The sequence below is a fragment of the Myotis lucifugus genome, unplaced genomic scaffold (assembly GCF_000147115.1).
Source record: "Myotis lucifugus unplaced genomic scaffold, Myoluc2.0 scaffold_249, whole genome shotgun sequence".
NCBI classification, from domain to species: Eukaryota; Metazoa; Chordata; class Mammalia; order Chiroptera; family Vespertilionidae; genus Myotis; species Myotis lucifugus.
This window is the reverse complement of record NW_005871297.1, coordinates 243,991-257,656: the sequence shown is the minus strand read 5'-3', so window position 1 is coordinate 257,656 and position 13,666 is coordinate 243,991. Positions and strand designations below refer to the sequence as shown.

The following is a 13,666-nucleotide window of genomic DNA, read 5'->3' as shown; positions in this document are numbered from 1 at the left end:
CTGTGTGTAGCCAAAATAAAGAAAGAAAGAATGAGGCGATCTGAGAAGGCCTTAGGGAGCCGGGCTTTCTCTTGACTTCTTACTTCCTAAAGAAAGTGTTAGGGTGGAGCTCAGATCCTGCATGAGGAAGAGCAGAATGAATTCTCACTGAAGATTGTTTACTTAGGGCAGGAGCGGGGTCTTTACATGAATGGCCATCCCAGGCTGACAATAACATTGATCTATGGGGCATATTTGAAGCTGATGTCATTTGATTTGAAGTTATTCGTTTCTTAACACATAATTATTTAGCGTCCACTGTTCAGCACCAGAAATAACTAGACTTTTGACCCCTTGTGTGGCTTGTATTTTTAGTTTAGGAGGTAAATACGATATAGTGTAGGAGGTGCTATAAAAGAAGGCTTGGAGTCAAATCCTCCATAAATAACAAAACATAGCCCAAGTTTTAGTCATCTGGTTTCCCCAATATACTCATCTGAATCTTTCTCTGTGCGTCTGTCTGGTGCAGGTGCAGTCTCTCTCTCTCTCTCTCTCTCTCTCTCTCTCTCTCTCTCTCTCTCACACACACACACACACACACACAAACTCACATGCTCACACTCACACATATTCACAGACACACACACACCCTCTCACATACACACTCACACACTGGAAGACCACTATTTGAGGATTTCTAGCTAAATCAGTACCCTGAGCTGTCCTTGATGAGAATATGCACTTCTGAGTCAGAACACTAAAAGCCAATCATGGTTTCATTTGAAGAGCTCCCACCCACCTCTCCATCTAGGGCAGGGGTGGGCCAACTTTTTGACTCGAGGGCCACAATGGGTTCTTAAACTGGACCGGAGGGCCGGAACAAAAGCATGGATGGAGTGTTTGTGTGAACTAATATAAATTCAAAGTAAACATCATTACATAAAAGGGTACGGTCTTTTTTTTTTTTTAGTTTTATTCATTTCAAACGGGCCGGATCCGGCCCGCGGGCCGTAGTTTGCCCATGGCTGATCTAGGGACATCTGTAAGGATTTCATACTTTTACCCTGGCTTTCCATAATTCCATGTGAGGTCAGCTGTCTGCAGTGAGAACCTCTACAAGGTACAGAGCATCCTACTCCCCTGAGGTCCAAGAATGCTCAGCTCAGTCTTACCATACACTTCCACCCTCCAGTAACTCTCTGCCAACAAAGCTCTCCTTAAAGCCTCTCTATTGAAGGTGCCAACACTTGAACCAGAAATATATTTGTATTATACGTAGAAGCTAAAAGCAATCTGTTAAATAAATGCTTCCAATTTCTGTTGCCCAGAAGCTATTGTGTATTTATTAGTGACCCAACAGTTTGACCTATTGCCACCATAAACCAAATGAGTGTTATTTTACGCAGCTTTAATGATAGTTATCAGTCAAACAATAACAAATACCAAGTGTCTGCTGGAGCATTTTTTTATGTTTGTGCTTTGTTATTAGCAAATGTCCTGATGTGCATTCTCAAATTAAAAATCAATAAGAATAATGAAAACCAAGCTATCCGGCATCTCTTACCTAGTTAAACTGCATTGAGAAAATGCTTCTATGCTTCTTTTACCTCTTTGTTCCACCCTGGTCCACCTTGACTTAAATTTTTAAAAAAATTGAGAAAGAAACTTGATGTCAGAACTGTGAGGTGCCACATAGGAAAGAAAAGGTCCTGGACAGCGAGGAATGTCGATGCCACTGGGTGTAGGAAATACGACTTTGAATCCCATACAATGAGCAGAAACATTTTAACAAGTCTGATTGCAGCCAGAAGTGGTGGTTTCAGAGCTAGGGTTTCCAGTTTGCTTTTTAATCCATCTTTTAGCCTTTGCCCTAATATTGGGCAGTTATCATAAGGGACATTGGATGAGTCACTTGTCCCTTCAGTGGAGAGATTCTTGGTGACATGAAATGAAGGGAGCTGACTTCCTTCTACCTCAGGATCCCAGGACTCCAGGTGTGGGGAAGCCCCCTCCGCATGGATACCAGAGCCCTGTGGGTATTCACATCAGGCCGACCCCGCAGAACTGGGCTTGAGGAGTTCAAATAAGGGAGTGGGGAAAGGAAATTTATTTCCTTATTCCATTTAGGGGTGATTCTGGCCTCCTTGTTCTCTCTGCTTGCTGACTATTTTCATACTTTCTAATCAGTTTATTGTTTGATAAATGATAAACCAATATATGCTGGGGAGAAAGGAATTGCCAGTTAAATAAATCCATTGCTAAAATGTCATCCTTTTAAAAAGTTTAGTATGGGGGTAAAATTATCCAGAGAGGGAACCCACCCCTCCATTTGGCCTCTGTGAACATGGATGAAGAAGAAAGGCCAGGAGCAAACCCAACAGAGTGGTACCTATCTCAGTGTCCCCTCATGCAAATGTCCCCACTTTGAGGTTCTTCAACAAGTGAACTGTGCCCCTCGAGACCACGTGGAATTCCCAGCCGCCTGTGTGGTGAGGCATGTTATGCCCCTGGGGTGGGAGCAGGACTTATCTCTTGAGCATCATGAAAAGCTTCTTTCCCTCAGACCATTTATCAAGAATCATTGACAGGCAAAAGAATGCATTTAAATCTATGTGGCCATTGGATGGGTTGCTTTTATGTGTTTTCTTAGATTCTGTATTTATTTAGTACCCATTAATTGCAGAGCCAAACTCACAGTGGAAGTTGCTCACATCTCTCCTGCTGTCCAGAGCCCATACTCGGAACCACTCTCTCTATCTAGGTCTCACACACAAGCCAATAGTTCCCCTGCCCCAAATCAACCCAGGGCCAGGGACCAGAGAGCCAGGACAGCCCTATACCCCTAAGGCTGCCAGAGTCATTCAAACTAGCCAACCTGAACGGTTTCCCCTTGTCTTGACATCCATGGAAACCCCACTAAAGGCTCTGTCTGTGCCTCCTCACTCCTCTCCTGCCTCAGGACCAGCCCTGGCGCTTCCCCTCATGGCCCTGCCCTGCGTGGTGTGCCTCTCATTCTAGGGGAACTGTGAGTAAGATTCAGTTTTACCTTCCAGGGCATTGACCTCTGCATGTGGTCACTCAGTCCGCTTTATAAATTAAGGTCTGGGCACAGATCCATCGCTTTTGGAGGTAGTCATCCAATCAAAGAGCAAGGGCTTTTGAGCAGCTACTATTTGCCAGGTCTTGTGCTAGGTTCTGGGATTTTTTTTAAATGTTGAAAACTTACAACATATCTGGAGAGAGATCATATTTTTTAAAATAACTAATTGTACACGACTGTGCTATAAATGCCTTGCAGACGACACAAACCAGGAGCTCTGGAGAAGTTTGAAAGAAAGCCCAGACTTAGGCAATCAAGGCAGACTTCACTAAAGGTCTATACTGAGCTCAGCCTCAAACAATGGCTATCGTTCAGATAAAAGGATGGAGAGACTGTTCCAATTATGAGCAACAGCGTGATCAAAGTCTTCGTGCAGAGCGTGCATGTGGCGTGTGTGCAGAATGCTGGGCACACGGAGAAGATCCTGGGAGGTTTGGGACATTTTCAGAGGCAGGAAAGGAGTGGCTGGAGCTTCTTATTCCCCAATAATTAGGTCTCACATTTGTCTTAACACCTTCTAGTTCAGGGGTGAGGAATGTCCGGCCTGTGGGCCGTGTAAGGCCTGCGAAATCATTTGGTCTGCCCCTGCCAAGGCATTAGGGGTGAGTTAATTAAATGTTTGACCAAATATAAGCAGGCTAATTTTTATGTTGATAATCTTGTATGTCCCGAGAATGATATTATAAATATCCAAATGGCCCTTGGCAGAACAAAGGTTTCCTGCCCCTGTTAGTTGATCAAAAACACTTTTACTTTATGAGGTACATTTTGCTTTATTTTTCAGATGTAAAAAACTATTGGGGGAAAAGAATGCATACACAAAGTAAGTTCTGTGGACTGCGGGAAATGCCGCAGCAGAGGTGTGCCCAGGATGGGTGCTGTGAGAGTCCTGTCCCAGGCAGGTGTGTGTGTCGGGGGTGCATCAGGGAAGACTTTCTGGAGGAGGCACAGGAGAGCTAGGTCTAGAAGGATGGGTCGGACTTTGCTGGGTGATGAAGGAGAGGAAGGGCATTCTAGCCAGAGGGGACAACATGAGCTAAGGCACAGAGGTCACCATTTTCAGTATTACCAGAAACAAAATTGGCACTCCTGCCTTCTCTTTCCAGGTCTGTATTCTAGTTGGCTGGGAATTTATCCATTTCTGGAAGAAGTTAGTTCAGTCATTTTACTTTAAAAACTTTTTTTTGTTAATCCTCACCAGCGGATATTTTTTTTCTATTGCTTTTTAGAGAGAGTGGAAAGGAAGGAGGGAAGGATAGAGAGAGAAAGCGGGAAAGATATGAGAGGGAGAGAGAAACATTGATATGAGAGAGACACAACAATTGGTTGCCTCCTGCGCATACCCTGACCAGAGCCAAGGATTGAACCTGCAACCCAGGTATGTGCCCTGGACTGGGAATCGAACCTGCAACCCTTTGGTGCTTGGGCTGACACTCCAACCATTGCACCACACCAGCCAGAGCTTAAAAAATGTTTTTCCTGTTATTTTTCACCCTTACCGAAATGAAAAAAAAAAAGTTTATAGAAAAAAATCTATTTCCAGATGGAGTTTCTCAAAAGAAGGGGAAAAAAGCAAATCCAAACATCATCCCTAGGCCACAGGTGTAGGCTGAAGTGAAAGAGAGAGTTATTTTGTGTGTGTGTAAAAGATACAGTTTAAATGAATTTTTAAAATAGAGATGGGAGCTCCTACTGTGTTTTCTTTCATTTTTTGGAGGCCAGCATGTGCTTGATGGAGCAAACATTGTACTAGGGCAATGCAGACAGCTTTTGCTTCTCATCCTCCACAGAGTAAGTGCCTTCCACATGTGTCTGTGCACTCTAAACATCGGAGTCACATAGCACCGGGCACCTGAAGGGATTTTGTACAATCAGTTGTGTCTGTTCAACCTGAGTTTACTGAGTAACCGTGATTATAGGGCTCCACGATGCTGGACTGAGGTTGGGTGAGGAGAGGAGAAAAAAATGGGTAGATTTTTCTGCACATACTTGTAGCACGGTTCTGCCTCACTCTTCAAAGACCAACGTCTTCACTGTGGCCTCCAAGGCCCCAGGTGCTGGTCTCTGCCTCTCTCCAGCCTTACCCCTTCCTCCTCACATGACACCTCAGGGCCTTTGCATATGCTGGCTCTTCTTCTTAGAAAGTGATTCCCCTTCCTCTTTGCTGAGTTAACTCTTTTCATTCTTCAAATCTCACTCAAATGCCAGGAATGCTTCTCAGACCCCCAAACTAGATCAGATCCTTACATGTTCTCATAAGTCATAGTCCTAATACTATTAGTTAGTATGTAATTAATTGTGGAAATAGTGGTTGAGTGCCTCTGTACAAGCACATACCTCGAGGGGGAAAGGGATCATGTTTATTTTGCTCCCTGCTTCCTCTTCAGACCCTTTGTCAGAGAAGGTGGTCAGTTGACATTAATGAAAAGAAGAGATGGAGGGAGTGGAGGAAGGAAGGAATGCACAAGTCACTCCATTTGTATATCAAGTATCTGTGGTTCACTGTTTAAAATAGCTATAATGAGGTATAACTGACATGCAACAAATGTTACATATTAAAGTATAAAATTTGATAAGTTTTGACACATATATGTACCAATAAACCCCCCTCCATCAAGATAATGAACATAATCCATCACTCTCCTAAACTTTTCTTTATGCCCTCCAACCCTTCCTTCTCACTCCCTCCCCAGGCAACCACGATGCTTTCTGTCATTGTAGATTAATCTGCACTTTCTAGAGCTTCTTATAAATGGAATTACAGAATTTGTACTCTTTTTTTAGTCTGGTTTCTTTTACCCAGCATAATTATTTGAGATTCATATATGTTGCTGTGTATATCAGTAGTCTTTATCGCTGCATAGTATTCTATTACATAATTATATCATAATTTGTTTATACATTCCTCTTGTTGATAAACATTTGGGTTGTTCAAGTTTTGAGCTAGGAAAGATAATGTGTTTCTGAACATCTGTGTGTAAAAGTCTTTGCATGGGCAAATGCTTTCATTTCTCTTGGGTAAACACCTAGGGGAAGAATGGCTAGCTCATATGGTAGATGCTTTAATTTCTTATGAAATTATCTGTTATTGGCTTTTCCACCCATCTGCTTCCAGCAAGATATTGTGAAGTTGCTGACATGTTTCTAAAGTGTGTTTTGAGTCCTTTGGGAAAAAAGCTGCCCACAGCCAGGTAGAAAGGGAATTCAGGACGAGTGGGAGCACAGTACCCTTTAATTTTAGTGCAGTCTAAGAAATGGACGGCAGGTCTCCAACCCCTGACTTTCTTTTTTAATTTTTTAAATTTATTTCAGAGAGGAAGGGAGAGAGAAAGAGAGACAGAAACATCAATGATGAGAGAGAATCACTCATTGATTGCCTCCTGCACACCCACAACCCACAACCCAGGCATGTGCCATTGACCAGAATTGAACCCGGGACCCGTCAGTACACAGGCCGACGCTCTATCCACTGAGCCAAACCAGCTAGGGCTCCGACCCCTGACTTTCTGGGTGTCAGTCTCCTCCCTTGTGTCGCACGGTATCTCCCACTCATGCATGTTCCCAGGTCACTCCTCTGGGTTCTTCAAATATTGAACACTTCATAGTGAGACAAAGGTCCATATTCAACTGTGATCCAGCATATTCTGCTGTACATATACCTTTGTTACAAGAAACTTCTATAAAATCCAAAGCCATAATCAATTTGTCTCTATTTTCCTCAGGGGACACTTAAACTGGCTCCAGCTAGATCGAAGAGTCTTAGAACACGACTTTCCCAAAAAGTCAGGACCAGTGGTTTTATACTTCTGTGTCAGGTATGTACCCCTGGTGTCTCTCTTTTTCTTTCTTCTTCAGAAAAGTCTGGAAGGGTAGAGTGATCAAAAGAAAGAGAAATCAAGTTTGTCGTGGTTCATTACCAGGAATAGAGGTCCTGGAGTAGCTACATTTCCAATAATGTAAACATAGGGCGTGAGTGTGTGAGGCATGCCAGTGTGTGTGCATGACACACGTGTTTGTGCTCTTGCATAGGCTGCTTGTGTGAAATAAAGAAACGAGCCTTTTTTTGCCTTTTCTGGGGACATACGTCTCAAACTAAACTGAGTATCTTATAATAACACGAACTCTTGGGTTCTGTTTTGGTGGCTGTTTGAAGCTACATGACAAAAGCTTGTATATTATTTCCGTCTATCACAAGTGCCTGTTGACCTTTTGAAACTTACCAGTTTATCCCAAACAGTAGTTGAACCCCAGCAGTAAGCCACAGATCAGTACAGTTCCCAGTGATGGGGTATATGGCAGAATATATCAGAACAATGGTCATTTTCTGTTCACTAGTCTATTATAAGTTTTATTTTGTAACTACAGGGAACTAGATTTGCTTCTTGTAGTTAATATTTGCAACAATCTCAGGAAATCCACCAGACTTATCACATTGTTTTGCAAAAGGTTGTGTGAAGCCAGAGGGGTCATGTCATGGGTTCTGGGGCAAAGTACAGATGTAAGCAAAGTCAGAATTGGAGCCCCAGGTGGTGGAGCCAGAACCTTCTATAAGGTTTCTGTCAAAAACCTTCACTGAAACACAATCGTAGAGACATTTAGGGTGAATGGCTGTCTTCCAGTGGACAATAGCCCTTCCACCCATTCCATGGGCCCAGCTCTTTTAAAATATGTGAACAGAACTCCAAGAGCAGGACATGTGATTTAGAATTCAGTTCTTTTTTTGTTGTTAATTCTCACCCAAGGATATTTTTTCCATCGATTTTTAGAGAGAGTGGGAGAGGGAAGGTAGGAGAGTCAGAGAGAGGGAAGGAAGGAGGGAGGGAGGGAGGGGGGGAGACATTGATTGGTTGCCTCTGGCATGCACCCCCCCCGCCCCCCCCCAGGGGGCTGGGGATCAAATCTGCAACCCAGGTACCTGCCTTGACCAGGAATGGAGCCTGTGACCTTTTGGTGCACAAGTTGATGCTCCAACCACTGAACGACACTGGCCAGGGCAACAATTCAGTTCTTAAAGAGCACCCCAGGAGTGCAGTTTTGGACATAGCCATCCTGATACCACAGGAGACACTAAAAGGGACTAAAATCAGAGTTAAGGGCCTCATTTAACAGGCAGGAGTGTGTATCTTTACCACAGCTGGTGGGGTAAACTTAAATTTGCATTGAATGCTTTTTTCATTTAACAGCAGCTTACATATCAGAGCTAATCTCAGCCATTTTCATTACTGATGGGTATGATTTCAATGTCATGGTCTCTTTTTTTGGTGCAGATTTATTTCCCCCCACTTTTTCAAAATAGCAGTTTTACTGAGATATAATTCACATACTGCACAGTTTAAAGTGTACAATTAAATGGTTTTTAGTTCATTCACAGAGCTGTACAACCATCGCTACATTCAATTTTAGAACATTTTCATCCCACACCCTCCCCCTGAAACCCATTAGTAGCCACTCCCATATCCCCCACCTCTCCAGCCCTATAGGCCATCACAAATCAACTTCCTATCTCTATGCATTAAGGCTATTCTGACATTTCATAAGAATGTGATCAGATAATATGGAGTCTTTTGTGTCTTCTTTCACTCAGCATGTTTTTGAAGTTCATCCATGTTGTAGCATGAATCAGGACTTTATTCCTTTTTATTGCTGAATAATATTCCATTGAATGAATATGTCACATTGTATTCCTCCATTTATCAATTGATGTTTTGTTTCTACTTTTTTACTGTTGTGAACAATGCTACTCTGAACATTCATGTGCACGTTATTGTGTGAACATGCTTTCGGTTCTCTTGGGTATATACCTAGGAGTAGAATTTCTGGGTCGCATGGTAGCTTGGTGTTTAGCATTTGATAACCTTCCAGCTGTTCTACCAGGTGGCTGCACTAGTAATGGATGATGATTCCAATTTCTCCACATCCTTGGCAGCACTTGTTGTTATCTGAACTTTTGATGATACCCATCCTGGAGGGTATGAAGTGTTGTTTTATTGAAGTTTTCATTTGCCTTTCCCTAATGACTAATGATGTTGAGCATCTTTTTATGTTTATTGGCCATTTATAGGTCTTCTTTGGAGAAATGTCTCCAGATCATTTGTTCATTTTTTAAAAAATGTATCTTTATTGTGGAAAGTATTACAGATGTCCCCTCAATGTTACGTTCTCTTGAATGGTGTCTACATTTTCTCAGATAAGTGGAGAAGTAACTTCATAAAGTAACTAGAGGCCTGGTGCCCAAAAATTTGTACACTCAAGGGGGTCCCTCAGCTCTGGAGTCTTGCAGTCCAGGAGCCCTCAGGGGATATCCGACTGACTGCTTAGGCCCTCTCCCTCTGGGGAGCAGGCCTAAGCTTCAGTCTGGCCTCCCTCTGCAGGAGGCAACTGGCGGACCGATCAGGGGACAGTGCCAGCCCGCGAGTAGCCGGCCCCGCCCCCCCCATAACCCTTCTGACGCTGCTGGTCGCCACTGCCCTCCCCCCCCCACTCCCCTGTCGCCATCCCCTCCCTCTGCCTGCTGGCACACGCCTTGGCTGGCCTGGTAGCCCTGCTCGCCAGCCCCACCCCCTGCCAACCAGTTGTCCTGCCGTTCACTCAATTTGCATATTATGCTTTTATTATATAGAATGGAAGGAGGCTGAGCACATGTGCCATGCATTAGGCTGTCTCCTCCTTCCTGAGGCTCTGCAACAACATTCACCAAGAAGAGGAAGTACTGGGCTGCTTGCACGTCAGGCCTCTTTTTCAAGTGTCTGTGATGAGCCAAGTTATTTGTGAGTTGGAGGAACCCAGCCTTGGAGGAAAGCTTGGGGTACTATGAGGTTGCCAGTTGAAGGGTTTGTCCCTGACAATATGCAGATGGTTTCAAATCGCTCCATGCTGACCAATGTTGACAACAGAGAGAACCAGGATGGGGTGACGAAGACCCAGCAATGCTTCTGCGGTCAGCCTCGCGTTTTCCTGGTGGGCCACAGCAGGCCCCTCACAGAATGCTCGCTCCTTAGGAAAAACTCTCCAAATACCCACTGGGGGACAGACCTCTAACAGCACTGCCACAGGCAGAGCTCCTTCTCCAGCTCTGCGCAAAAGCCGATCTTTCCGGAGAGCCGAAGGTTCCTATTTCCAGTTGCCTCTTGGCCACCTGAGAACTTCAAACTCAGCAGGTCCCAAAGCCAAAGTCATTGTCTTTCCACCCTCTCCCACTTCCCAAATCTTCTGTGGTTTCTTCCGATCTGTGATGTCATTATCTACTCAGACATCTAGGCTTTCAATCCTGAAGTCCTTCTTCCTCCAGTTTTTGTGTGCATTCATTCTGCTGCCACTTCCAAAATCTCTCTGTCCTGCTCTCTCCTCATCTGTCACCCGATCTATTGCACCCGCCTCCCAGGGTAGGTGTCACCTGGGCACCAGCTATGGAGGACCCTGGCTCTTAGAACCCCGACGACCCTGAGTCCCCACTTTTCAGCTAGCTGAGCAGCATAGGAACAAATGCCGATAGTTTGTTTTGCCTGAGAGAGGAGGCAGGTGCTCCTATGTGGGGACGCTGACCTTTCTAACAAGAGCAGCCCCTGCCCAGCATCCATCACACAGGTGTACCTGGAGGCAGCCTGACTCCAGTCCCTCAGAGCTTCCCTGCTTTTGTTTAAACATCTATACATTACATCTGTTTAACACGTGTACAGTTAGCCTTTGTGGGATAAAACCACCTGATGAAAGAGACCGTGGAAAATGCCGCTGCCATAAAGCCAAGTTTTAGGAATTCATCGAGTGGAAATATTAACCCTGTGTGACTGAGGGTCTAAGTTTGGGCTGCCATGCCAGCCTGATTTGTTATTTGGCACTTATATACTCTTCCTCTGTAAGGCATATTCAAAAACAAAACATCTGTGAGGGTGAGGGCAGAGTTACCGCCTCCATTCAACTGAATAGGAAAAATGAGATCCGAGTACATTGAATAATGTGAATCTGAACTCAGAGAATTCTGCTTGAGCCTCAAGGCCAGAGTTAAGCCTTTTAAATGAGATTTCTTCCTCAGAGGGCCTCAAGCAGTGTGACCTGCAGGACGGAGGTCTAAGAGCCCCACTTTCATCGACCTGCTCCCTCCAACTCATCCATCAAATCACCAGGAATGATCACAGTGGCTTCTGGGTCTTAATAATTGCCTAAAAGGGAAAAAGGTCAGAGAGGATGGGACTGTCCATTATTCAGGATGATTGTTAATCTTCACAACAGCCCTTGAAGCAGGTACTATTTGTTATTCCTAATTAAAGATAGGAGGTGGGTGCCCAGGAATATCAGGTACGTTCTCCCCCGTCATGACTAGTAAGTTAAGGCATCTGTTCAGGTAAATCTGACTCTAAACCTTGAGCCCTTCCCTGTTCACCATGCTGCCCGCCTTGTAAGTGACAAGTGACACTGTGACTGTCAGAGACCGCCATGGTCCCCCTCCCCCCTTTGCAGAGAGGGCCAGAGGCACCCGACTCAAGATCTGTGACTGGGGCTCATTGTGCTTTCCACACCTGCCATGTCTGCGGAGCCAGCATCCGGCAGAGGTGGTGCTGAGGACAGGTGCTCCCAGCACTGGGTGAAAAGTGCATGGAGAGCAGTCCCCCAGGCCTGGCGTTCCTGCAGCACTGCAGACTCAGACACCATTGGCAGAGCGTCCCTAAAGGGGAGACCACAGTCACAAAGCTTTGGCCTGTTGGAAACTCCACATTGAGTGAAGAAGGGACATAAATGCATTTCCTCCAACTTCTGAGGTGCAATCAGCCATACCTGTTGTCATCTCTTTGCCAATTCAGTCCAAATCCAGCTATGCACAATTGCAACCACTTTCTTACCCTGGACCTCACCTCCCCTTGCTGCTTGGCACACATATATACATGTGTGTACACATATAATCATGTATGTGCAGTACACACACACACACACACACCAATCACACACTTCTTTTATTTCTACTCTTCGGCTGCTGAATGTAGTCACGAGGGAGCGGGGCGGGGGAGGGGGGTCACACAACTGCATGTGGGCACATGAATGATTGTGACTAGTCACAGAGATCATCGATTTTTCTAGCCAGTTCTGTTCGTGTGCCTGCTCAGGGCCTCTGCATGCCCACAATGGCTTTCTTTCCCTCTTGCTGCAGACTCCAAACCAGAAGCTCACCCCCTTTGCTCCAAGGAGGTAACATTGCTTTATGATTTTGCAGAAAAAACAAAAGCTAGTACAGTGAGCTCCATCAGCCTTCCATGCCCTTACCCACAAACTTAATTGTATCTGCCTCAACTTTGTGGCCTTCTCACCCACCTACTGCACGCACACACGGGAAGAGGAAGAGTGACCGTTGTCCCATCATCCAAGGCTGGCAGGTTCACGTGTCCTCCAGGCCCAGTCCCTTCACCACCTCAGAGAGCCTGCCCCTCTCATCTCCTATCTCCTTTTCTCTTCTTAAACAGCTGCTTCTCCGTGGATCCCTCCCCCCACGGCCACCTCGCTTCCACCCTAACAGAAAAAAACTCCCCCCCTGACTTGCATCCTCCTCCAGCTGCCACCCTGGGCTTCCCCTTCTGTTCACAGCAAAGGTCCAGAAGATGGGTCTGCACTTCCCACATCCCACAGAGCCCATGCTTTGTGGCAGCCCAGCTTCTGGTCCCATCACCCTACGGTCAGTGGAGGCTAGGACCCCAATCCCACAGGTGCTTCTCTGCCCGCCTTTGCCTGAATCAAATGATGTCAACTTTCTGCCCCCAAACTTACTCTTCTTCCTGTGGCCCCTCCTTGTCTCTGTCATTGACACATCACCCATCCAACCCCCCAAGCCAGAAACTTGGGCATCAACCTTGATGTCAACCTGCTCTGTCCCACCTGCTCCCTTCTCTACTCTCAGTCACTGATTCCTGTTATGTCTGCATCTTAACTAGCTCTTATGTCCATCCCTTACTCTCCATGCACACACCCGTGGCTATAATTAGTGCCTTCACAAACCTCTCCTGGTTCTGAAATCTCTGTGCTCATCTTTGCTTCTGATCTTGGCCCCTTCAATCTCTCCTATAAGGTTCCCATGGAGTCTCTTTCCAAAAAATTCATCTATTCTCCTGCTCATAGTTTTTCTGGACTCCCATTGACACACTAAGGATATCTTTGGCACATCTGATGTGATGTGACTTCTGCATGCCTGTCCATCCTCCTCTTCCCCACCCCTTACTTCTCACACACTTTATAGGCAGCCCAGTGATCACTGTATGACTGAGATCCCATTCAATGAAAGACCTTTGTTTAGCAGTGGTTCTCAACCTGTGGGTTGCGACCCCTTTGGCAGTCGAAAGACCCTTTCACAGGGGTCGCCTGAGACCATCCTGCATATCAGATATTTACATTACGATTCATAACAGTAGCAACATTACAGTTATGAAGTAGCAACGAAAATAATTTTATGGTTGGGTCACAACATGAGGAACTGTATTTAAAGGGCCAGAAGGTTGAGAACCACTGGTTTAAAGCCATGAGGCAGGCTCCCCAAATTGAAGAATAATGACCCTCTGAGAGTATTTACCAGGCAGACTTAAGAAATAGGCCGAGAAAAAAAACAAGGGA

At 45.3% G+C, this 13,666-nt stretch overlaps 1 protein-coding gene across 1 annotated transcript in view; it reads left to right on the top strand.

Annotated features, from left to right (window-relative positions):
* The window catches only part of FRMD4A (FERM domain containing 4A), a 227,838-nt gene that overhangs the window by 75,904 nt on the left and 138,268 nt on the right, over nt 1-13,666 (top strand). Inside the window, 1 exon segment of the mRNA XM_023762528.1 lies at nt 6,802-6,894. Coding sequence (XP_023618296.1) covers nt 6,802-6,894 — 93 coding nt within the window.